The sequence below is a fragment of the Microtus ochrogaster genome, unplaced genomic scaffold (genome assembly GCF_000317375.1).
Source record: "Microtus ochrogaster isolate Prairie Vole_2 unplaced genomic scaffold, MicOch1.0 UNK34, whole genome shotgun sequence".
Taxonomy (NCBI): domain Eukaryota; kingdom Metazoa; phylum Chordata; class Mammalia; order Rodentia; family Cricetidae; genus Microtus; species Microtus ochrogaster.
Window position 1 is genome coordinate 399,231 of NW_004949132.1, and position 27,210 is coordinate 426,440.

Genomic DNA, 27,210 nt, shown 5'->3' on the forward strand with positions numbered 1-27,210 from the left:
AAAAAAAAAGAAAATGTTTCCTGACTCAGCACAAATGACTGTGATAGCTCTAGTATGATGCCTTTGAGTTGCTATCTGTTTCCCTTAGTGGACAATAAGCTCTTCTAGAGAAAAAAGGCTTGAGGGTCTTAATTTTTCTATCTGTAGCACTTGACACACTGCCGAGTGTATATTAATTAAGCCTTCTATGAAGAAGGCTTGATATGTGCAGATGAGTAAGGCTTGAACGTGCTAGATATTCGGGTGGAATTCTTCCAAAGTCATTAGGAAATATGGCACTGGAGTTTGAGTAATCGCAGGAAGAGGTGAGCTTTAGCCCCAGAATGGCACACACCCGTCCAACCTTGTGACTGATGCTGTTGATTTACCTAACTGAGGAGGAGGCAGGGTGGCAGTTTCTGTTGGTACAGGTAGGAATGTGAAGTGTGGGCGTTCCAAAGCACTGCCTGTTTTGAATGGTAGAAGGTGACAAATAATATCCTCTTTTTTTGTTGCCTGCTCTTGAATTGTTTGCCCACAATGATGGCCACATCCTTAGGTTTTCCTCCTCTTTATAACAAAATAATACATTCTTCCGTGTTTTCTTCACCCTTTAATGCTTTCTTCGGGAATTTTAAGTGGTATATTGTGCAATCTTGTAACTAATCAACATCTTTCCCAATTCCATTTTGCATAATTTACGAGTAAATTATGGGAACAAAGTCTAACCCTAACCCTAACCCTAGAATACCTCATGGATTGCTTGGGTGGTGATCAATATGTTTTCTGCTGTTTTGGGAATGAAACTTGGGACACTTGATTGTCAGGCCCTCTAACACAAGTCCAGCCATATCCCATTTTAGCCTTTTTTTGCTCAGTCTAATTGGAAAGGAAATGTGTGTGTGTGTGTGTTTGTATATTATATATGTATATATATATACATATATAATATTATATTATATTTCCTAAACCATCAAGGAGTTCCTGAATGTGGCACCCTTCCTCCTGAGTCAGCCTTGGTACAGAATGACACACATTAGTAAGGCTATATTCTAAAGGTGAGCGCCTGAGGAAAAGAAATCAGGAACTTCCTTTTTCTCCCTCAAACAGCTTTCAAATTTTGAGTAATAGTTTCAGGTAAAACATTCTCAGCAAGGATTTGTGTCCAGGGTTTCTGTATAGTTAAATGAGCCAGTGGAGTGCTTTCATAATTGCTGTATTGTTAGTCAAACGCTGTAATTAGGGATGACTTCATAGGCATAAGATTCTCTCTGGGTGACGCCCTGAATTCATACCCAGTTGCACATCATATCCTTTTATGAAAAAAACAAACAAACAAGCTTTTATTTTCTTTTGTTTTATTCCCTGAGTTGAAAAATCTGTTTTCCTGTGTCTCGGATGTTTAGGAAAGAGAGGTTGCTTTTTTTTAAAAAAAAAATTCCTGGCTGCTTTCTCTGTACAGAAGAATCAGGCAGACGGAGCAAGGAAAAAAAAAAAAAAAACAGAACCCAGGCAGAACAAAGGGCTTTTCTTTTATCCTTGACTGGTATTCCATTTGCTGAAATGAAATGGAGGGAAATTCTGATCTTTGAATATTAGTTATCTTTCGTGTTACGTAAACAGAGTTCAGTTCACTTTTGTGGTAAGACCGACTTCAGACTTAGGGGGCAAAAAAAAGACGTTTTGAGAGCCCTGGCAATCATACAATGTGAAATTGAATTGAAACTTGAATCTTAGTCTTACCACTTTAACATTTCTTTTGCATTATTGCTCAAGAGAAAATGCAAATGAGGAGGAACGCAACAATATTAAGCTGTGGATGATTTTGAAATGTTTAAACTAAAATTATTTTTATTTTTAAAACGTATCACTTGCCTGCACTTCAAGTTCTTTTTTTAAAATTTATTTATTTATTAAAGATTTCTGCCTCCTCCCCACCACCACCTCCCATTTCCCTCCCCCTTCCCCCATCAAGTCCCTCTCCCTCATCAGCTCAAAGAGCAATCAGGGTTCCCTGACCTGTGGGAAGTCCAAGGACCATCCACCTCCATCCAGGTCTAGTAAGGTGAGCATCCAAACTGCCTAGGCTCCCCCAAGAACTGTATTAGAAGTTGGCCTTATGAAAGAGCCTATATTGAGTCATAGGTAAAATATGGCTGACAGGTTTTCTTTTTTTAAAATTTATTTATTTATTAAAGATTTCTGCCTCCTCCCCACCACCACCTCCCATTTCCCTCCCCCTCACCCCATCAAGTCCCTCTCCCTCATCAGCTCAAAGAGCAATCAGGGTTCCCTGACCTGTGGGAAGTCCAAGGACCATCCACCTCCATCCAGGTCTAGTAAGTTGAGCATCCAAACTGCCTAGGCTCCCCCAAAGCCAGTACGTGCAGTAGGATCAAAATATGGGTTTCTGACAGGTTTTCTTTAGGCCCAGCCTTCTTAAACTACTTTGACTGAGGGCTTGTAATTTTTATATATGAGGGAGGCTTGTTATATGCTCTGTAGTCAATAATTAAGGGAGACAAGACAACTCTTCATGCATTTTAAAAGGTCTTAGTAGACTGATGCCTAATATTTACAGTCCCTCACAATTACTTATGGGGTTATTTATTCCCTGCTTTCTTTCACTGAGGATTTGAAGTTGCTGTATAATGCTTTGTAGTTTATAATGTGCCTTCACATACGTCACTTTTAATCTTTATGAGAGTTCCCTGGGAAACAGGTATTATTAGTGCTATTTGTGAATGAGAAGCGGAGGCTCACAGAGATGAAATAAACATACCCATGGACATACAGTTAGGAAGTAGCAGCACCAGACTACTGATTGATGGTTTCATTGCTTGCCCAGTGAGAATACACTATGCCATTGGGTGATAAGCAATGGCTGGGCATGACTAGTGTTTAAGAAGTGTCCATATGCAGCAAGGATATCAAATTTTCTGTTCCACTTGTAAACCAGTCTGGGATGCTTTTAGTTTCTTTGGGAGAACCTATATGAAATATCCAAAAGAGAGAAAGAAAATTGAAATATCTTTGAGATATCAGCATTTTCTTATTCTATAGGAAGATTAAAGGAACTGTTTCCCTGGCCGTCTTGAGAAGACACTAACCCTTTGTCTCCAGAGCCTGCAAGCTTCTTCAAAATGGAGATCTATACCTTTTATTGTAGCAACTAATTGTCTGTCCTATTGCAATTATTTGGTTGCCTCCTGAGATTGTAAATTCCTCAGAGGCAAAAACTGGACCTGTAACAGATATTGAAAATAGGGTGTGGTGCTGAGGCTGAAGAGATGTCTCCACAGCCAGAAGCACAGAATGCTCTTCTAGAAGACCATAGCTTTATTCCCAGTACCCATGTTAGAGGGCCAGCATAACTGCATATACCCACAGCTCCAAGAGACTGACACCTTCTTCTAGGCTCTACAGGCACTGTACATGCACGCACACACACAATTCAAAAAGAATAATAAAATAGTTTCAAAATATGGTGTAATGATGAAAAGGGGGTTGAAAGGCCTGTCGAGGATAGATTTGAAAAGGGAGGAAGTGGGACAGAAAGATGTATATTCCTGCCATCTGGAATAAGGATAGTGAGCAGGGGTGGTTTATGTTATGGCTTAATTCCTAATTTTCTTTTTAAAACAGAAATGATATATAGTGTATGAATGAAATAAGCTGTATAAGGTTTTGATGTTGCTTGGAAATTTTCTTACTGACATGTTTTAAATGATTACTGATTCAAACTACCCAAACTAGAAAGGGCCTTTAAGAAACAGAGGTCAGCCACATGTTTTGGATTTTCTCAACTCTCAAGCTTTTTTGTGCCATTGTTCTCCACATATAATTCATGGAAATGGGTAATAATTTTTCATTAAAACCATGATTGGCTGGACATGGTAGCATAAGCCTGTAATTGTGGGAAGATTGCCAAAAGTTTAAGGTCAGCCAGCTCTACATAGGGAGTTCCAGTCCAGCGAGGGTATAGAACGGGACCCCAATTCAAAACAAACCAAAATGATTGCTTAAAATACATGTAAATAAGACTGCAATTAATCTTATTTAGTATTGTGATTAACACTGTTGAACATTTTTATGATGCACAGAATAAATTTAGAATTATTACCATATAGTTATAGCTTACTTTTTAGAGGAATTTTACTATTTTAAGCAAAGTTGCTACTTTTTGTGTCAAAATTGTTACTGGAGATAGTTCTTTCTTTTTTGAAAGCATTTTTTTTATTTTCAAGATTATAATGTAATTACGACATTTTCCCCTTTTTCTTCTCTCATGTCCCTCCCAAACTCCCTCTCAAATTCATGACCTCTTCTTTTTCTTGTTATTGTGTAAATAGAAATATATTTAAGTTATAAATTTAAAAAATATATAAAATTATATCTACTATATAATGTATAATATATATACTAACAACTATATAATATCAACAATTTAATATAGCATGTGTATATTAACAAACACATACTTGTTGATTCTATATCAGTCTCAAATATATTTGTTATATGTCTCCTTTAAGAAGAGTGATTGATATCAGTATACTGTTTAAAATTAGTGACTTATTTTATAGAAATTGCTAACCAAGTGATTTTTGGCCTTCACTTTGACACAAAAAAACCAAGATTCTGTTATACATCACTTTCTTGTTGTACCTTTCTTATACTCTTCTAATGTAGCTGAAAATTTTATCCTTAGGAGGACAAAGTTACCACCAAGTGATACTTCCTGAGTTCAACTCCTAGGAGCCACATGTTGGAGAGAGACTCTATACCAGCTATCTTCTGACTTCTACATGTCCACTGTAATATGTGTGCACCCAAACACATGTATGGCTGTGCACGTGTGTGCATGCACACACACGTGCATACACATGCACACACACAATGAATAAATGTAACTTAAAGGGATAGATTTAGACATTTTTCCTTTATAGTTTTTGATAAATGATGATTCGTCACCTGTTTATTTTCTTTATTTTAGGCATAGCTATTTGATTACCTATTCAGATTGTTTTAGTAGTCTGCAAGTCTGTTTCTAATTTAGTAAGAATGCTAATGTTATGTATTCACAAACCTTTTTGAATACTGAACTAAACTATTTTCTTTCTTGTAGATCTTTACATGGATGAGATGGCAACCACTCAGATTTCCAAAGATGAGCTTGATGAACTCAAAGAGGCCTTTGCCAAAGTTGGTGAGTGTATTTTATACTAAACCATAGGAACGGTGCTTTTATTTGGTCTTATTGTTATATCTTGAGAAATTGTCATGAATCAGCCTTAGCCTGAATGACATAGTGAGACTGACTTCAAAAATTAGATGGACAAAGGTTTAGATGTTAGAGTGAAAGTTGTATGATTTCAGGCAGGCATTGCCCAAAGGTTAATGATACTTACCTGATTCAGTCCTGGAAACCCACATGGTGGAAGGAAGATCTAATTCCTTCATGTTGTCCTCTGACCCCACCCACACACACACAGAGAAAGGAAGAAAGAAATGCCATAAATTTTATTAGTATTTCTATATGAGCACTTATTAATATCATTTCCAGTGCTCCTTCTTTCCACTCCAACTCCCTCTCAAATTCGTAACCTTATCTTCTCTATTATTTTGTATATATAAATTTTTAGTTTTTAAAATATTTTAGTTATATCTATTAGTTAATATGGACAAGTATTTTTTTTCCTCAGGGCCCTAGTCATTAAATCTGGGTTGCTATGTCATTTGAAATTTTGTATTTTGAATATCATGTTTTTTTTTTTGAAGGGGATGGGTTGAGACAGGGCAGTCCTGCAACTCATTCTGTAGACCAGGCTGGCCTTGAACTCACAGAAATCCACCTGGCTCTGCGCCCCTTGTGCTGAGACTAAAGGCACACACCACAACATCCATCTGGAATATCCTGTTTATCCAAGATGAGTGTTTGGAGTGAACATTGGAGCATTAGGTGGAATTCACCATTACTGTGGTATTTATTGGTTGAGAAAGGAGTCTAATTCTGTATCCTACCTATGCTAGTCAGCCTTGAGCTCACTGTGTAAACTATTCATCTTTCTAATAATAAATAAAAATATAGCATCAGGCAAAGAGGCAAAGGCATAGTTTTCATATAGAACAAGGTACTGAACCCAGAACCTCATGCCTGGAAAGTAAGTGTTCTATCACTGAGCTACATCCATAGCCATTGATATTTTGAGACAATTTCACTGAGCTGTTCAGGCTGATCCAAACTTGTGATCCTCCCACCTCCCCAAGGAGTTGGAATTCTAGGCATGGCTTGTTTACCTTTTTGTATGTTTGTTTGTATACATACTAGACAAATGATAAAAGAGCAAGTGGTTAAAAGATAAAGTGATGGAATAAGAACTAACTACATGTAGACTCATAGGAGGCAGTGTGTTCTTAGGCATGGGTTCTCAAAAGGTCGTGACCCTTTTGGCTATCGTCCATCTCCAAAACTATTTACACTACGTTTCATACCAGTAGCAAAATTACAGTTATGAAGTAGCAACAGAAATAATTTTATGATTGGGGGCCACCACAACCTGAGGACTTGTATTAAAGGGCCACAGCATTTAGAAAGGTTGTGAACCGCTGGCTTAAGGTAAGCAATATCTTTTTAGCATTGCCTAAACTAAAGGCAGTGAAGCTAGAGCATAATGGTTTATTACTTAAATCAGATTTACTCTTAAACATATGCTTTAAAATCCGACTTACATAAAAGGAAAAGGGGGATCTATGTTTCCCATTGATTGATTAATTTATTCTCTCTCTCTCTCTCTCTCTCTCTCTCTCTCTCTCTCTCTCTCTCTCTCTCTCTGAGACATAGTTTCTTCTAGCCCAGGTTGGTCTCAAAATTCACTCCAAATAGCCCATGATGACTTCAAACTCTGAATCTCCTTCCTCTGCCTCCCTAGGGTTGGGATTACAGACATTGCCAACACACCAAGCTTAATGTGGTGCTGGGGATTGAACTCAGGCCTTTGTGTGTGCTAGGCAAACTCTCTACTAACTGAACTACATCCCTGATCCATGATCTACATTTTCTAAAAAAGCATGTATATTAAGAGAAACAGTATACCTTGGAGAGAATAACACCCACCTAGAATAGCTATTCATATCTTATCCTAAGCCTAAATAGAAAAGGTTAAATTGTTGTGATTCTTAATTTTATTTGATAAAGCAATACATTAAGTTGCTATAGTTATGACTCGAGAAGAATGGAAGCACATAGTCAGATATTCAATTGATGAATATTAGCAAATGAGTTTTTGATCATAAGAGGTGGGGTTATTTTGTTGTTATGTTTTTCTCTTTTGTCAATATTCGTTAGCTTTGTTCTTATCATAAATGGTTTAGGAATGTATTTCCTTGACCATTGTTTTTTGCTTACATCTACTTTTCGGTATTAACAGCAGCATAGTATGTTTATGAATAGAGCATTAAAGTAGGGACCATGACTTATTAATGTTGCATTACTTAATCACTATGCCTAGCCTCCTGAAAGAAATGCTTGTTGTTGTATGGCCTTGACCTCATGTGTGGCCTCATAGAAATATTTATGTTCACTGTTTGTTTTACATTAGCATTAATTCAAATGTGAGTCACTTGATGGGACTTGAAGTAGTTTTTATGAGATAAACAGTTGAACTACTCTGTTAAGACAAAGTAATAGTTGACCCGTTATTGCCATTGTAGAAACAAGGTTAAAGTTTATTTAGTAAGTACGGAATCAATTAGAGCAGTGGTTCTCAACCTTTCTAATGCTGTGACCCTTTTTTAATACAGTTCCTCATGTTGTAGTGACTCCAACCATAAAATTATTTTCATTGCTACTTCATAACTGTATTTTTGCTACTGTTACGAATCTCAGTGTAAATAACTGTATTTTTCTATGGTCTTAGGTGACCCTTGTTGAACTGTTGAATTAGAGGTTTGAGTGCAAAAGGTCCAGAACAACAACAGCCTACCACTTTGGAACGCTTAAATTTCCATAGGCAGGAGGTAGAACTTCGAATCTCATACCAGCCTCATGTTTCACTATACACCATTTTACTAACATACAAGCTGCTAACTAGAATTCATGAGGCCAATATTTCTGCCTGTTCTGAGTAGTACTCTGTTGTATTCCCCATCTAAATATCTAACGCAACGTTGCATACATGTTAGGTTCCCTTTAAATATTTAATTACTTGAATCTCAAGGAACCGTAAACGGTCTTTTGCTGTACTAGGGTTTTAGCAATATCAGTTGTAAATACAAAGGGTCATTGTTGTGAAAAATTTATTATGAAAGATATTTTTGGTGCATGCATGTGTGTGCGTGTATGTATCTGTCTGTCTTTCTGCCTGCCTGCCTGTCTTTTGGAGATAAGTATATGTGTGGTAAATACTTTTATAGAGGCTTACCTTTCAAGAACTCCTTCAAATCTTAACAGTTGAATCGTTTGACTTTCCGTTAAACCTCTTTGTAGTTTTTAGGTGGTGTTAGTTTCGGAGCCCTAAGGCAGCTGTCAAGGTGTTGTGGAATTTATTTCCTCATTTTTTTTTTCAATTGAAGATCACTTATTTGTTTAAAAAGTCTCTAGAACTTATTTTCCTGGCCAGGATAATTGTTTCCTACTTTGTGTAGTAGGGGAGAGCAGAGTAAACTGCTTTGTATCACGTCAATTGTGACAAAATATGGAAACCATTTTCCTCATCTATTAACAATAATAGCCTTGATTATCTGCTTAGAAATTCAGCAAAATCATAGTGTGCAGAGAAAAATCTCTGTAATTATGACTAATCACGGGTTTTGTGCAATCAATTAATAGTGCTTTGAAACTCTCTTTACTAGCAATAAATTGAGTATTAGGTTTTAAAATTCTTTCTCTCGCTTTTTGCACCTGCTTACTGTTAAGTTCTAATCACATGTAATTATTTTAATTATCTCAACTATTGTCTTAGTATTTCCCTTTGGGTTAGTGGAAACCGTAGTGTCCCCTCCCCCTCTACACAACAAACATTTCTGTTTTCACTTAAATGCTGCCCTCCTGCATGATTTGTTTTTCTAAAGAGAACAAATCTTATCATGTTGGTGCCTGCCTATAATTCTTGCCCTTGTGCACTATACTTCTTGTACCAGGGTGGTTGAAGCAGGATGATCTCAACAGTACCAGGCTAGCCAAGACTGGATAGCGAAACCTGCCTCTAAAATATATTTTGCGGCCTGATGTGGTGGCACAAACCTAATCCCAATACTTGGGGTTCTAGGCCAGCATGGTCTAAATAGAGAGTTGCAGATCAGTCAGGACTACATAGTAAAATCCCATCTCTAAAAACATAAGACTAATAAATATATATTTCATTCACTTACAAAGTGAATGAATATTAACCAGATGAAAGAATATGTCTTTTATATTCTAAGACTTTAATTTTAGATTATTTACCTCCAACATTGAATCTGAGGTAATTTAAATCCTCAGTTTGGCTTTAGACTTGCAACAACTTTCTTTAAAATAGGACTTATGAGGGCTGGGGAGGTGACTCACTGGTTATAACTAATTGTTGCTCTTGCAACAATTAGTTGCAATACCTAGGTTCTATACCCAGCACCCACAAATGGCACTCACAACCTCTTATAACTCCAGCTGCAGGGGATCAGACACCCTCATAAGAACTCTGGGCAGCTTCAATCACATATGTATATACCATCCACATATACATAATTAAAAATAAATCTATTAAAAATAATAAAATATGACTTTTTTCTTCCCCAAAGCATGCTATAGTGTACTTTTATAAACATGAAAGTCAGGATCTTTGAAACACAAGACTACTTGGGATGCTTGAGTGACTGGGAATAGTGTGCTGCATTCCTTTGAGGTTGCCCACCAAATGAAGTCAAGACATCTTGGTTGTGGTGATTTAGTTGTACCAGATTTCTCGCAGCCCAGAAAGTTGAATTATTTCCAATTACTTGATATCCTCTAGAATATAAAAACCGCATCACAGTGCCACAAAACGTGGCTGGCAGTTTAGTCCAGTTTACTTTCAGTTTTGGATAAAACTACACCACTGCACATTTTCTTAATTATATCTTAAAACATAAAAATACAAAAACTAAGAGGCTAGTTTTGTTGCTACATGGTGGAGCCGTTGCTTGATATATAGAAGGCTTTGGGTATGCATGTGTGTGTGCGTGTGCATGTGTGTGTACATATGTATATGTATACGTACACATATTATACACATATATTTCTAGACCAGCAAGAAGAAAAATGTATGAATGAACAAACAAATAAATAAAACCAGTCATAGTGGTACAAACCTGTAATCCTCAAATTTGGAAGTAGGGACAAGAAGAAGTGGAAATCAAGACTAGCCTTAGCTACTTGACAAGTGGAAGACCATCCATGTCTTACCTGAGACTCTACCTCACAAGATTAAGTGACAACTTTCTATACTGTCAGTTTGGAGGTAATCTGAAGACCATGCCTGACAAATGTAAAGTTGTACAAGTGCCTGTGTGAGAGTGTAAACAGTACTGCACACATATGATAACATGCCCGTTTGAGCATATGTACATAAATATTTTTAGAGGGGGAGAGTGGCAGCAGGTGGAAAACTATAGCCAAACTGCTAGAAATATGCAAAAAAAAGATTATAAATATTTCTGACTGCCCAGCCTAGGTCTTCTAGACTCTTCCAGTCTTCAAGCGCTTTGGGAATCCACTACCGAGTACTGTTTTGTGTGTTTTGCTCACATGTATGTCTAAGCACCACATGTGAAGAGGGTGTCAGCAGAAATTATGATTGCAAGTCACCAGGTTGTTACTGGGACCTGAATCAGAGTCCTCTGCAAGAGCAGCAAGTATTCTTAACCACTAAACCACCTCTCCAACCCCTGGTTGAGTTTTTAAAGCAATGTTTTTGTGGAAATTCATTATTACACATTTAAATTCTTTTTGTTGTTGTTTCTGCTTTTATGAGACAGGGTTTCTTTGTGTTTCTCTGGGTGTCCTGGAACTCGCCTTGTAGACCAGGTTGGCCTCGAATTCACAGAAATCTGACTGCCTCTGCCTCTCTGAGTCAGATTCAAATTTTTATTATCAATTTTCTAATTAAAAATATATTTAGAATACATTTATTAAGCTAAATTGAACTTTTTATCCCTAGCCTTTCCAAAAAAGTGAGTCTATACTTGATTTTCTTCTTTAAATTGTAATGAGCACTATCCAAAGTGGTTTAATGTAGATTCCAAGTATGTATTGCATATGAGGACATATAGTTTTAACCTTTTTGTATGAAAATCACCAAATTTAGATGGATTCAAAGAGCATTAGAGCAACACACACACACACACACACACACACACACACACACACACACACCCTGAGGGTCAACGGAAATCCTCGTCTTTCTTACTGTTAGATTTATAAGGCAAAGTAGCACCCCAAAAGATGCTTTTGAAGTGATGGATTATAGTGCCAACCCCCTAGACAAGGGCAGTGTAAAACAGCAGCTAAAATCAAAACCACTTGAATTCTGGCTCAGCTTTCTCCAGACAAGGACTTAAAATAGCTTAAATAACAGGATGCAATGGGAGGGAAAACATTTCCTTTTAAGGTTATGCATTCTTGGTGTGATTCAAACTTCTGCAGGAACATGGCTGCATAATAAGTTTATTTACTTTGAGGTTAACTTGGGGGAGGGTGTTGAAGGAGGTAACTGGCATTTAAACTAATACTTAGTAAAAGAGAATAATATGATTTCCTTTAAAACAAAATGCAGATGTGATTCCACGAGTGTCATCTGAGAAAGACAGAGAGAGAGAGAGAGAGAGACAGAGAGTGAATTCCTTGTAACCAACATTTGGTTCTTTTCTGATGAATTCAGCAACCAGTCTGGTGCCGTCTTGAGTGCCTCCTAGTGATTTCTTTTTTAAGTAGAATGTTTTTCTGTGCTTGTTTTTAAAATACACTTGGTATATTAGTGAAATGTTATCTCTTTACCTTGTGCAAGCACTTGCTTGGTACTTAGGTGGCATTTCTTTTCTTCCCGTGGCTTTTTAGTCTACCCATACTGATCATATTTCCAGAATGAAAATGCTCACTGCAGTGTTGTGAGTGTTGTACATACATAAGCTGTATGTAAACCATTTATGATCTTAATATGTCAGTTGAAATTTGATGGCAGAAGAGACAAGTCTTCCGAATGCTAAGCCTCTTCTGCATCATGCCAATGTATAGAAGCAGTGAATGAGCCAGAAATGGCGTCCAGAATGTTGGCAGCTTTAATGGGAAAATGAAAAGCTACCTTCGTGTCTGGTGTTTTTGATTTTAGTTTCCAGTTAAAACTGCTTTTGATCTGGGTCTGTTTCTCACATGCACACATTATTAAAATCTTATGCTTATATCAAAACTCAGGATGGGAAAAGTTGACCATCAAACATGGTCTTGAGCTTTTGGTAAATGCTGTTTCTGACAAGATGGATGCCGGCTATTTAGCATGTACTCCCTCATTTTCTGGCACTTTAGATCACTGTCACTGCTTAAGGACGTGTTACTGTTTTTGTTTCTGCTTTTTCTTTTTAAACTGGAGACTGAAAATAAAATCAGCATAAAATGCTTTGAAAATAATTACACACTATGTTGTGTCTTCCAAGGACTTTACCAGCTGGGAGGTTTTGTAAAATTAATTACTAGCTGCTGCCATTTTCAGGCTAGCTCTGCTTTTCTTCCCCTCCCTTTTGATCTAAGGATAGCTCTGCCTTCTTAATGACACTAAAATTATTCTCTTCCAATGTAGAACTTCCATGTCCTAGTGAAGGATCAATATGATTTGCTAATGCTAACACTAAAATGCCATAGTGTAAATAGGATTAGCATCAACTGAGGTAGCCAAGTAGAATTTATGAAAGAAAGATGATATGCATTCTAATCTCGGGAGAAGTAAAGGATAAACTTCCTCAGGAATTCCAAAGCTTTACAAGAATTTGAAAGCCATTGTTTCAAATGAAATCCATGGGTCCTTTCTGATTCTTTTCTTCTCTCATTTGGTTCCAGGCTAGTGTCTGTGACAGAGTAGCATAAGTTGACTTGTAATGCTGTTTTGGGAAAGTGTCTTGCTATGTTTCCCAGGCTGGTCTTGAACTCCTGACTTATGTGACACCTCTGTGTGACCAGTCAGGTGAGTAGCCAGGACTACAGGCAGCCACAAGGTCCTCTAGCTCAGTGATACCTCTTAACAAAGGCAAAGCTGAATTCTGCATAGGAAAAGATACCCTGATAGTAGTCTCTGCTCTCTGCACTTAGGTCCTGTTTGATGATTGTGGTCACTTAGCAAACCAAATTACAGATCTGACTTTGCCTGGTGGGGACAGGATTAGAACAAAGGGAGAGAGATTAAATGTTATTTGAGAGATATTTCTGTCTAGGTTTGGTTTCCTGATGAACTGGCATTCCATCTTTTTTGGTACTATTTCTGTATTTTTGGTTATTGCTGCTTAGTTTTGCTTTTAAAACACTCATCTAGGATTAGAGCATTTTTTTTCTGGTTAATGTCGGAGAATTAGTTTCTTCAGGCAGAATTCTTTCTGTTGCTTACTATATGCAAGGAACTGTGGTATGCGAAATGCTTACAAAGATAAGGAGATAATGCTAAAAAAAACTTTGTCAAGAAGTGTGAAACCTAATAAGGATTGCTGTAAAATGGCAAATTTTTGTTCCTCCACCCCCCCCTTTTAAGTTTTCCTCTCCTTTGCTAAAATTGTCTGTTATTCCTACCCGACTCTGAAATGGAGTTTCCGTGTGTGGTTATTTTGTGGTTATATTTGAAGGTGGCTACTTCCCGGCGTCTTTTAATCACATCGCTGACCTGTGTTCTAATTAATGCTCAAGAGATGTTATTGCAGAAGGAGTTTACACAGACAGTGGTTCGCTGTGCTATACAGATGTTATTACAGATGGAGTTTATGCAAACAGCGGTTCTTTGTACTATTCAAATCTCTATTTCCACCTAATAAAAGAAAAGCCAGACAGACTTTCAGGATAGCTTCATGATGCTATGAATCCATAATGTTTTTTCGACATTTATCTTTAAGTCTGTCAGTCTTCTGGAGTACCAAGTCAAAACTGGTATCAAGAATGAAAGTTTAAGGGTGTGGGGCCTTAGCTCAGTGGTGGAGGGCTTGCCTAGCTAGCCCAAGGCACTGGGTTCAGTCCTCACCTTGGGGGGAGGGAAACAGAAAACAAGAATAAAGGTTAAATAGTATTCTGATTAATGCTCCTTTGCAAGTCAGAAAAAAGAAAAATACATTTTAAAATATTTTCTTTTCAAACACTGAAGTGGCCAGAGTTTTCTTAGTTAAAGGGAGCAAGTTCTTTCTTTCTCCAAAAGTATTGGAAAAATGAGTTGGGGTGATTCCCAAGAATCCCACACCCATGTACTTCATGTCCTCTGGCTTTCCCTAAAAACCTCCCTCCTTTCTTTAATGCCTGTACTTAAATCTTCTGAAAATCTCTAGCCAGCAAGATGGCTCAGCAGGTAAAAGCATTTGCCACCAAGCCTAATAAATAAATAACCTAAGTTCAACTCACATAACACTCATTGAGGAAGGGTAGAGCTGATTCCTACAAGTTGTCCTCTGACCTCCAGGCATGTATGAGGGTGCACAAGAGTACACAAACACACACACACACATGCACTAAAAATGTAATTTAAAAATTAAAAAATTGTGGAGAATGATTGAGGAAGTCACCTGACATTGACCTTTCACCTCCACATGCATATGTACCAGTCCATATATATGTACACATACAGAAAATAAAAGACAGTGACAAAGACTATGTTGTTAAAAGTATGTTAAAATCTCTTTAAGAAATTCCAAGGCCGGGCGGTGGTGGCACACGCCTTTAATCCCAGCACTCAGGAGGCAGAGGCAGGCGGATCTCTGTGAGTTCGAGACCAGCCTGATCTACAGAGCTAGTTCCAGGACAGCCCAGGTTACACAGAGAAACCCTGTCTGGAAAAAAACAAGATAGATAGATAGATAGATAGATAGATAGATAGATAGATAGATAGATAGATAGATAAAATGAAATTCAAACTTTATGTAATATGTGTGAGAAGAATAAAAAATAATAAATGTAAAAAATAGATATTTCAATTTTAACCAAGCGGTGATGGCCTACGCCTTTAATCCTGGCACTGGTAAAGGATCTCTGTGAGTTTGAGGCCAGACTTGTCTACAGGACAGTCAGGGCTTTTTCACAAGGAAACACTGTCTCAAAAATAAGAAAGAAAGAAAGAAAGAAAGAAAGAAAGAAAGAAAGAAAGAAAGAAAGAAAGAAACAAAGAAACAAAGAAAGAAAAGAAAAGTGAAGAAAAGAAAGAAATTCCAACTTTGCCTCACAATATATAAATAAGTGAATGAGTAGATGGCTTGGTATGGTGACATACTACTATAACCCCTAGAATTCCTGCACTCCGGAGGCCGAAGGCTCATGAATTCAAGGATATCTTGGACTGTGTTCACAGACCTCATCTCTAAACACACACACACATGAACCAGAAATATAGCTTAGTGACAAAGCACTTGCCCGGTATTTGCAAGGTGCTGGGTTCCATTTCCAGCAATGAAAATAGAAAACAATTCATGAAAAGGAAAGAAAAGGACCAATATTTGAACGTAAAGTTTTAAATGAAAGAGTTAAGAAAAAGAGAGGCACTTGTGAGAAAGTAAGACACACCCAAGAACATGGGTGTGGATTTCTCAAGGAAGAGTTGCCAAGGTAAGAATATTGTATTTAGGTCATGAGAAGTAGTAAGTAGTATATAGTTAGCACCTATGTTTGTATTTAATAAGCATTATTTTTCTACTTCTGGCTTCAAAAATGTATTCTCAGTCAGCATGATGAATTCCCATGTATTCCGATCTGGAGTATGACTTATACAAATGCAATCTGAAAGACTGAATGAATAAAACATAGGCAAACACTAAAACCTGGAGAGATGATACTCAAATTAGTGGTCAAGTTCTGGTTAGATCCTATATTATATAATTATTATATTAAATTATTGCCCTTCAACCATGCAATGTACTTTTCACTCTGTCTAATGTAGTCCGTAGTACTGAGTCCCATATTAACTTTATCAAGGAAGTAGGAGAATCAGATGAATATATGCTTAGGAGCAGACACATCTAAATCCAGTATATTCATATACCACAGTTACACAAATTCTTCCACAGTCCCATTCAAATTGCTTTGTTCTCTTTAGAAACTGTACATGTTCCTGGTTTCATTTCTGTATATAAGTAGTTCATATGTACAAGCAAAGAGTTAGTTCAGTGCTTGACACTTTTAAATTCAACACAAAGAATGTGAAAATTGGCCGTAAAGAAATTATTTTACCAAGTGCCAGTATTATTTGCAGGGAGGAGAGAACCACCCAAAAGGAGAAGGGGAATTAATTAGAACAAAGTATAATGAATATTGTGCATGCAAATGCCATAAAGAAACCTAGTTTTTATGTTGAATTTTTAAAAATTATAAAGATTTTAGCAAGAGAAAACAAAAACAAAATTGTTTTACCTTGAAAGAAATATAAATATTGCACAAATGTTGAGTGCTTTAAAAGTACAGATATTTTTGCTGGTAGACTTCTTTTTGAGGTACGAATTTATACAGCCAAGGCTGGTCTCAAACTCCTTGTGTAGCCTAGGATGACCTTGTGCTGAAATTACAGGCATGCATCACCATACCCAGGTTTATATAATGGCAAGGACTGGACCCAGGACTTCATGCATGGTAGGCAAATACACTACAAATTAATCTACATCCCCAGCCCTCCAATAGATTTTTAAATGTTTCTTGGACCATTGTGAAGGCCTGTGGTATCAACTCCTTTGGAAGGCTGCATGCAGAAAGTGGATCATAAGCTCAAAGACTACTTGGGCTATGGTGTAAGTTCAAAGCTGGTCTGGGTAACTGAGATTATGTCTCAGAACAGACAAACGAAAAGGTGGTGTTGGGTATGTCAATAACTCAGTGAAGCAAGTGCTTATGTAGCAAGCAGTAAGTCCCAAAATTCACTCCTCATTACCATATACACAAACTAATGTTAATACAGTTAAATAAGGGCCAGTGAAGTGGCTCGTCAGGTATAGGCACTTGTTGCCAAGCCAATGACCTGAATTTAATCCCCAGAACCCACCTGGTGCTAAGAGAGATGCCACTCCCTCAAGTTATTCTGACCTCTCTGCCATGGTATGCATGACCACATATACACATAAACACAGAGAAAATAGTCTTTCAAGTGTAGAAATAAGTAAAAAAAAAATGTAATCAATATTTAAGAGCATTTGATACTAGAGCTTGGGATCCAGTTGTAAATTGTACTTGACATGCATGAAGTTTTGGGTCAATTTTTACCAATGCAAAAATCAATAGGAATGTAAAGATATACTGTATTACAACTAAACAGAATTTCAAGAGGTTTTGGACTAAGTATACTACTTTTGAGAGTGGCAAAGCACTTGCCTACCATGTAGCCCTGGTTTAGCACCCAGTTACCAACCAAAAAGACAAAAATACTCATCAGCCGTCAAATGATTGGTGAAGTAGTCTTAGATAAGATAGTTAATGTTTTTTTGCAAGGTGTGGTGGCATATACCTCCCATTACTTGGGGAGTCAGAGGAAGGAGAAACACTGTAGTACAAGGCTAGCCAAAACTAACTATAACCCTGACTCAAACACGAACCTCCAAACTAAAGTGCAGACATAAAATAGTTAATATTTTAGTTAATATGTTCTGCAATCTGGAAGAATGTGTATAACCCACCGAATGACCCTCCCTGTTTCTTCTTTGTTCACTTTGCTGGAGGCATGCTGGATCTCCCCTGTTCCCAGAGCACACCACATGCACATCTGCATTACACACTGTGGTGGCTCTTTCCCCTACTTGAACGCTCTTAACTCCAGATGTCTGCTTTTGCCTCATACAAGTCTGTATTCAAATCGAACCTCAGCACAAAGGCCTTCCGTAACCATTCTGTCTAAACAGCAGCCCCCACAATGTCATTATAACCCAGAGTCACTCAACTTCAGTGCTGTTTACGTTTTGAGCTGCAGAATTCTGTGTTGCCTAGTGGAGCAAGGGTGTCCTATGTGCTGTGGGAGATTTCATGGTATCCTTAGACTTTACTCACTGGGTGCCAGGTGCCTCTTCTCCCCATTCAGATATGGCAATCAGGAATGCCTTCAACCTGAGCTGGATGATGACTGTAATTCCAGCTCGTACAAGACTGAGGCAGAATTTTAGTCTAGCCAGGACACCATTGTAAGACCCTGTCTCACAAGCTATGCAAAATTGGCCAGATATTTCTGAATTTCTCCGCTGCAGGCAGGAGAATGAATACCTGCTAGTCTAATCCTCTTGACTGCTTCTAATTTTCTTTATCTAAGTTCTATCTGCATTGTTATATTATGCTGTGTCTTACAGTCACACTTGCTGCTCTGTGTATGCAGTCTGGTTAGAATGTGAGATCCAAAAGTGCAAGACATTCTGTGGCATCTTTGGTTCCAAGAACAATACTTGGCATGGCCTTTGTTATCCTTGTTGCTGTTTTTGAGACAGGGCTGTAGCCCTGGCTGTCCTAGAACCCATTATTTGGACCAAGCTGGCCCTGAACTCACAAAAATCTGTCTGCCTTGCCTCCAGAGTACTGGGATTAAAAGTGTGCACCATTTCATCGTGCCTTGGCAGAATTTTTAAGTAAATTCCCTGGTCATGAAACATTTCCATAAATAGTGGCCTGGCATGGTCATTTTGGGCTATTTGTAGATTGTTTCTTTCTTTAGATTTCAATTTACCCATTTTCTATTTCTGGTGAAAGTGAAAAGTTATTTACATATATCATACATACATGCATACATATGTTATCTTTTTCAAAAAGCCATCTTGTAATCATCCGTTGGTGGTTTTGCATTCATTTTTTCATGGTTTTGAATAAGCATGATTTGTTTATCAGTGTTTTGAATATCCTATTAAAACTGCAATAGCCACAAAATAAAAATGGCATTTATAGAGACATTTTAAACATCTGCATTACTCAGTACTGAATTTATTCTGTGAACTCTCTATTGTCTTAGATTAACACTTGTTTACATGAACTAAAAACACTTGACCCTGAAAGCAGTTGCTTCATATCAGATGTGCTTTGAGACAGAATCAGTGCTATGTCATAAAACCTCTTTTGCAAAAATAAAAAAATGAGAATAAAACTCCTGTGTGGGTACAGTAGAAATTATGCTATGCCATGACAAAGCTATGTTGGTATATAAATTATTGTTTTTAAGACTCCTCTTGGTTCTGTGATTTAATAAGAGTTTATTAACCAGAAACTATATTTTCTTATAATCAGGAATGCTATTTTTAGGTAAAGCTGTGTACACATTAATTAAAATGCAAGATTCATGATATAAACATAATATAAACAAAGCATTGCTCTTTAGTTAAAATAGACATTTCCCTTCCAAACATCCTTATATTCCAAATGATGAAAAAAGATTGCAATTAGGCAAGCTTGTGAAGTGATAATATTCTTTTCGGTATAATAATCTCAAAAATTTATTTCTAATCTTTTTTTGTTCTATCTTTTTTTTTTGTTTCTTTGGCTCTTTTTTCTTTCTTTCTACAAAGATCTCAACAGCAACGGATACATTTGTGACTATGAACTTCATGAACTTTTCAAGGAAGCTAATATGCCATTGCCGGGATATAAAGTGAGAGAAATTATTCAAAAACTCATGCTGGATGGTGACAGAAACAAAGATGGGAAGATAAGTTTTAATGAATTTGTTTATGTAAGTATGGGAAAAATCTGTGATTATTAGAAGTCATTGTTGCTCCATTGTCCAGTGGGTATTTTAAAATGTAAACACTATTATATTGAATAGTTAAATACATCATGCTAATACTCTGGTACCGAGTAACATTTTTGTCATTCTGCTTACTCAATTTAATTCTTTTTTTTTAAATTGCTATATAAGTTTTATTTTTTTTAAATTTATTTATTTATTAAGGATTTCTGCCTCCTCCCCGCCACCGCCTCCCATTTCCCTCCCCCTCCCCAATCAAGTCCCCCTCCCTCATCAGCTTGAAGAGCAATCAGGGTTCCCTGACAGCCACCCGAATACTTAACAAAACATCAAGGAAGGTACATTGACAGAAACAAAGCTATAGCACAATGCTCACAGTGGACACGAAATCTCCTTCAGGAACGTTATTAGAGGGCATCTTTCAAGGTGCTAAATGACATTTTTGAAGCATTCTTTCTCTCCCCTGTAGAGAGCAGAGTGCTTCACAAGATTAATGATATCATATGACTCAGTCTTAGAAGTTTCCTAAGCTGAACTTTCTGATTAAAAGGTGTTTCCTCAGCCTTGTACTGGTAGTATTTAACTGTACCATTTTCTCCAGGGTGAGCACCGTAATAATTAACAGCTAGAAGCATATTCCTTCAGTCTCTTGGAAGAGACACTTACAATTTTTGTTTTCTTGTCTAGTGTCATCAAATATTCAAGGTTCTTGGCTGATTGCATAACAGTTCTCCCCTATAAGCATTTAGCTCAGCCTGTGTGACAGGCACGAGGTTCTTTATCAAGATCTAACTATTTTAGCTGCCAGCAATTACAGTCTAGATTTTATTGACTTACAGATTTTCAGTCTAGATTTGTTAAAAATTATTGTAAATGTCTTTAAAGAGCTGTTGCTTCTTCTCTCAGATAAGAACACCCTTAAGGGGATGGAGAAATGGCTCAACAGTTAAGAGTATTGACTGCTTTTCCAGAGGACCTAAGTTCAACTCCCAGCACGGGCATGGCAGCTCAGACTGTTTGTAATTCTAGTTCCACTGGATCTGACACCCTTTTCTGTCTTCCTCAGGCACTGCTCATGAGTGGTCCACAGACATACATGTATTAAAAACATGAAAAATTAATTTAAAACAGAATGCCCTAAGAGCAGAGGTAGGTAGACCAGCTTGGTCTACATAGCAAATTCCAGGCCACCCATGGTTGCAAAGTGAGACCCTGTCTCAAAAAAGAAACATAGATGTTTATGTTTTTCTTTGGGTGGTTTTGTTTTGTTTTGTTTTTGAGACAGTCTAACTATAAAATCATAGTCATCCTGCCTTAGCCTCCAGAGAGCTGAGGAAGAAAGTCATATACTACAGTAACTGTCCTACCCTAAAATTTTATGAATATTACTATTTATTTATTCATTTACTTGGTTTATTTTATTTTAATTTTTTTTTTGTTTTTTCAAAACAAGGTTTCTCTTTGTAACAGTGCTGACTGTCGAAATTGCTTTGTAGACCGGGCTGGCCTTGAACTCGCAGCTATCTGTCTGCCTCTGCCTCCCCAATTGCTGGAACTAAAGGCGTGCACCAACATTGCCCAGCTGATTTACTTGGTTTTTAAGACAACCTTTGGCTATGTTAACATCTAATTTGTGATCCTTCCTGCCTCAGCATCTCCAGTGCTGAGGTTACAGTAGCATACCATACTGCCTGAGTATTTGTTATTACTGTAAGTCTCAGTTTGGCTAGATGTTATTAGGCATTCTTTTCAATTTACTGCAAACTAGTGATTTGTACTTAATATTTGGCACCAAGATTCGACACGCCTACCCTCCTTTACATACTTTATCTTGGCAGCAAGACAGCTGCTATTAGAACATATGCTATCATGAGTTACCATGACTCACTATGACAAGTGAATTTCAAATATGTTCCCTCTGATTAGAACTAACTCAAAGAACACACCATATGGTCAGAAACAAATAGACTATGTAATCAATCATCAGAGGTGGGGGAGGGAAGGTTGCTGTTGTTTGAAAACTACAGCCTCATGTCATCATTATCATTAAAATTTCTTGCCATTTTCTTTTGAGAAACTGATTTCCTCCCGTCATTTCTATCTCCAGTTTTGGCCAAAGTCTTTTGCATTGAATTCTATGTTCAATAGTAAGTTACAAATGATTTGTGATTTGAGCACTTGCATGCCTCTGTATGTAACTTGCATGGGTCGCTGAGAATTTAAAGCAGGCCAGAGCAGTAGGGAAGTGTGGTCAGTTGCTTTTGATACAACTTACACTGAGAATCTTTGTATCTGCTAGAAAGAAGCAGCCTAAGTTATTAGGATTTGTGGTCTAACTGGGATTGTTGAGGACAAAATTATCAACATGTCTACAAAAAAAATAATGTTGGGAAAACGTTCAGTTTTGTATATTTTTAACCATTGCACTTTCCACACATTTTTAGTTGTCTTAGTATGTTCTTTAAAATAATTTGGGCAACAGTAGGAATTTTCTAGAACAAAATATTAACAAGAACATTTTAGGTCAAAGTAATATTTTAGAAGTACAAGGATTTATACTCACTTTTGTTTGAAACAGGATCTCTCTCTCTGTCTGTAGCCCTGACTGTCTTGGAACAGACTAAGTTGTCCTGGCTAATATAAACTCAGAGGTCTGCTTGCTTTGACTTCAAGGGCTAGACTTAAAAGTTTGACCAATCTGCCCTGCTTCAACTTAAAACAAGCGTGTATGTGTCGTGAAAAAGAAAGTGAGCTGACAAGAATTGTCCAGAGAACGAGTAGCCCTTTCTAGTTAGTCCCTGCTAATCAAGAAACTTGAGCTGTGCCCTAGCTAAATGGCTCATCAACACTGGCTGTTCTTCTAGAGGTCCTAGATTGGATTGCTAGCACCCGCATGGCAGTTCACAAACATCTCTGACTCCAGTTCCAGGGGATCTGATGCTGTCTTTTGGTCTCCAAGGACATCAAGCACACATGTGGTACACGGACATACATGCAGGCAAAATACTCATACACATGAAACAGTGTGTTTTGAAACTTGAACTATGATGGTAAAGTAACCCACATAACCTTTCAGAATGCTGCTGCCATGACTGCTTAAAAAGAAGGGGACATTGAAATGACTGTCTACTTTCCTGGGCTTTGTCCCCGATTTGATACCTTGCAAGTTGTCACAGAATTTGGACTATAGCTTAACTCACCAAGAAATGGAGACTGTAATTCTTGTCATTTATTAGCGTATTGGAAGAGAAAGACATGTATTCTCACATGCTAGGTTTGGAAGTTTTATGTCGATGCAAATTTAAAGGAGTATTCACTGTAAACTAAGTACAAACAAAATTAGTTTCTATTAATTTTCAAGATTATATATATATATATATATATATATATATGGCAGAAAAGGCTACAAATATTGTATACAAGCTTCAAAGGCAGAACTGTAATTAATTGTTTTCATTTTAAGTATTAAAAGCTGAAGTTATCGTTTGTTTGTTTACGTGTTTAGATTTTAGGTTTTCAAGACAGGGATTTTTTTGTGTAGCCTTGACTGTCCTAGAACTCACTCCTTAGACCAGGCTAACCTTGAACTCAGAGATCTGCTTGCCTCTACCTCCCTCTCCTGTGCTGGGATTAAAGGCATGTGCTACCATGCTGTGTTATTGGATTTTTTTCTATTTTTTGCTATTTTTCCTATCTTTAATTTTCTTGTGTTATGGATTAAACTCTGGGCATTGCACATGCTAGATAAATGCTGTACCACTTAGCCATGTATCCGGAACACTAGGTTTTTATAGGTATAAACTAACACAATTGTTTTCTTCAGTTGTGAAAGACTGATGGGCCAATATATGTTTAAACAGAAATGATTGTGTTAATTTCTTGTTTTTACAATGAGAAACTTGCTTTTACATAATGGTAATAAATCTTTAATCTTTTACTAATAGAATTGACCGACAGGATTAATCATTTAAAACCATCAAAGTACTTAGAACAATGGTAGGCATCAAATAAATGTTCCATATCTGTTAGTGGTTGAAATAATTATTTCTATTTTTATTGATTGAATCTTTTGAGCCAGGGTCTCACCAAGTTACCCAGGCTTGGCAAACCTCAAGGGCTCAGTGATTCTTTTGTGCTCAAACTTTGTGGCAATTGTGGGGCCCCAGGCCTCCTCATACTCTGATATTTCTCCTATTACAAAGCAAAGTAGGGGGATGGAGAGATGGCTCAATGATCACAAACACTGACTGCTCTTCCAGAGGACCTGGGTTCAATTCCTGGTACCCACATGACAGCTCACAACTGTCTGTAATTCCAATTCCGGAGACCCAACACACGTGGCGAAACACCAATGTAAATAATAATAATAATAATAATAATAATAATAATAATAATAATAATAACAACAGTAATGTTTTTTCCAACTTGAGGCCTGCAACAGTTTCCAGAAGAAGGAACACAATGAGCCCATTAGGATCACAACTCAGCCTTGAAAAGATTCATTGAAAAGACTAGTACAGTCTTGTGCTGGCTGATTTCTGAGATTCCTGTAAAATCTGATTCAGCAATGTCTTCACTGAAGTAGAAAAGAAAAGGCAGATTTTTCATCTGGTGAACCAATCTGATGAATGTATTTTCAATTCTCTTATTTTTTAAAGGTTTTATTCTAAGAGACAGGCTAAAATGTTATGGAACCAAATTGAGGTTGGCTGACATAATCTATTTAGAAATATTTGGAACATATGATTAGGAATATAACTCAATGGGAAACATGGATTCAGTCCTCAGGACCAAAAAAAAAGACACAACAAATTTAATTAGACTTTCCACGTTATTTATTCCCAAGCAGTTTCCAGGTCCCATGAAAGAATATGGTAAGCACAAAGATAATTTCAATTGAATTATTCCACTTTCCCAAAATGAATTTATCATCCAGCTAGAATCATGAAAATTTAAGCAACTTAATTTATTAGAAGGTTCTGATGCTTGAAGAAAATGCACACACAACAAGAAAAACAACTTTTCCTGTTTTCTTCTGAAGCTGGAACATGTTTTGGTCTTGCAGTGATGTGTGATATGCTTGGTATGAGGAAATGCACACCTGTCCAATTTTCATGTGTTCCACATTTTTTTAAAGTAGAGTGAAGGTCACAATCAGGACACTCTTTTCTTTTTACATCACTTTGTTTTATTTTGTTTGATCCAGGGTCTCACTCTGTAAACCAGGCTGGTTTTGAACTCCTGGCAATCCTACTGCTTTAATCTCCTGAGTAGGATTACAAGTATGAGCCTCCATGCCAAACTATGTTTCTTTAGTTTTTTTTTTTTTTTTTTTTTTTGAGACAGGAGCTCACTATGTAGCTCATGCTCTCTCTGTTTTCTAGGCTTGCCTAGAACTCACAGCAATCCTCTTTCATCAGTTTCCCATTTACTGGGATTGCAAGTGTCTGTCAACATTTTATTAGTTACTTTTTTAGTTTTCATGTATGGGTGTATTGTATCTGCATGTACACATGTACGTTATGTGCATAAGTGGTACCTGTAGAAGTTTTGGGGGAAAAAAGAATCTTACCCTCTAGAACTGGAGTCTTGTGCAGAGAATTGAATCCAGATCCTCTGGAAAGGTAGCCAGTGCTCTTAACTGCCTAACTCCAGCCACAGAAGATACATATTGTTTTCTGTGTTGTGGTGTGCATGTGTGTATGTGTGTTTGTGAGTTGGTGTGTATTCTCAGGGACTTTTTTAAAGGTTTGTTTTTATTTTGAATTGTGTGTGTATGTGTGCCTGTGCATATGTGAATACAGGCACCCACAAAGTCCAGAAGAAGGTATCAGACACCCTGGAGCTGTTGTGAACCACTTGATGTGGTTCTGGAAATGGAACTTGAGTCCTCTGGAAGAATACCAAATAGTCTTAACCACAGAGCCATCTCTCCACTGCCCAGAAGATGTATTCTAAATAGGGAAGGGACAGCATTCCAATAATGCGTGAATTAGGCTTTGCAACATGCTCAGCCACCCATTCTGTTATAATCACGTATACATTTGTTCATCTTGTAATCTCGTAAAATTGTAGATATAGCATAAAGTTTCAAGTTTAGCATAAAGTTTCAAGTTTTGAGGACACATCATCAAAAATAGGGAAAGGACTTGGGCATGGTGGCACACAAAAATAGAGAAAGGACTTGGGCATGGTGGCACACACCTTTGATTCCAACTCTAGGGAGGCAGAGACAAGTACAACTCTATGAGGTGAAGGCCAGCCTGGGCTACAGAGTGAGTTCCAGGACAGCCAAGAGCTGTTGCACAGAGAAACCCTGATAGAATAGTATTTTCCTAAATGAAAGTATTTTATAAGACCAAAGAAAGTTGGGATTTGAGAATGGCGATGGGATAATATGTCTGTGATCATCAGTGACAATATCCATTTCAAGAATCCCTTTATTCTTTGTGGTTCATGCCTCTAATTCTAGCACTTGGGAGGCAGTCTAATCAAACAAACAGCAAAAACGTCCCTTTCTTTAAGTAGACTAATTACAAAAAGGGCATCTCTTAGAAAGGCTTAATTCTTAAAGTGTCTTGCCTAAAGCTGGGCTAGTATTGCACATTGTTCCCATCTGAACTGCTGCACAGTGTGACCCTCAGCTAGAGGTGACCTCCCCTAGGGAGGAGAATGAGAGGCAGCAACACTAAAAGCCTTTGACATATGTTATACTTTGTTCAGCAATTTTTGTTGCGTTGTTCCACATAAAGGGAAGTTCTAAAGGCATTTAGAGAAAGTTTTGTGAGCCTGAGAGATGGCTTAATGGGCAAAGCCCTTGCTTAGCCAGCCTGCTGACCTGAATTTGAATACATCAGAATGCATGTAAAGGTGGAAGGCGAGAACTAACTCCTCAGAGCTGTCCTGAGACTTCTACCACGTATTCCTCCCATGTAGAAAGTTGCCAGACTTGTCCCTAATTGACAGAGACGAATTTTGTCATGCACATTGGCAAACAGAAGAAAGATTTGGGGTGAGGCAAATTTGAGAATTTCCAAAGTATAGAGACAGAGTTTTTAAGAATGCTCATTCATTCACATTATTAAACCAGGATATGAAACTTGCATTCTTCTAACTTGTTATTATGCAATTCAAACTTAAAAGTTACCTTCTTATCCAGATTCTTTGATGAGAAGAGAAGCCATACTCAAATGTCTTAAAAGGACAACTAATAGGGGCTGGAGAGATGGCTCAGAGGTTAAGAGCATTGCCTGCTTTCCCAAAGGTCCTGAGTTCAATTCCCAGCAACCACATGGTGGCTCACAACCATCTGTAATGAGATCTGGTGCCCTCTTCTGGCCTGCAGACATACACA

General features: G+C 37.4%; 1 protein-coding gene across 5 annotated transcripts in view; it reads left to right on the forward strand.

Annotated features, from left to right (window-relative positions):
• The window catches only part of Pls3 (plastin 3), a 113,204-nt gene that overhangs the window by 66,656 nt on the left and 19,338 nt on the right, over window positions 1-27,210 (forward strand). For all 5 annotated transcript variants that reach the window (XM_026789958.1, XM_013354235.2, XM_005368504.3 and 2 more), the window contains 2 exons: window positions 5,105-5,185; window positions 19,678-19,841. In XM_026789958.1, coding sequence (XP_026645759.1) covers window positions 5,105-5,185; window positions 19,678-19,841 — 245 coding nt within the window. The remainder of the gene's footprint in view (window positions 1-5,104; window positions 5,186-19,677; window positions 19,842-27,210) is intronic.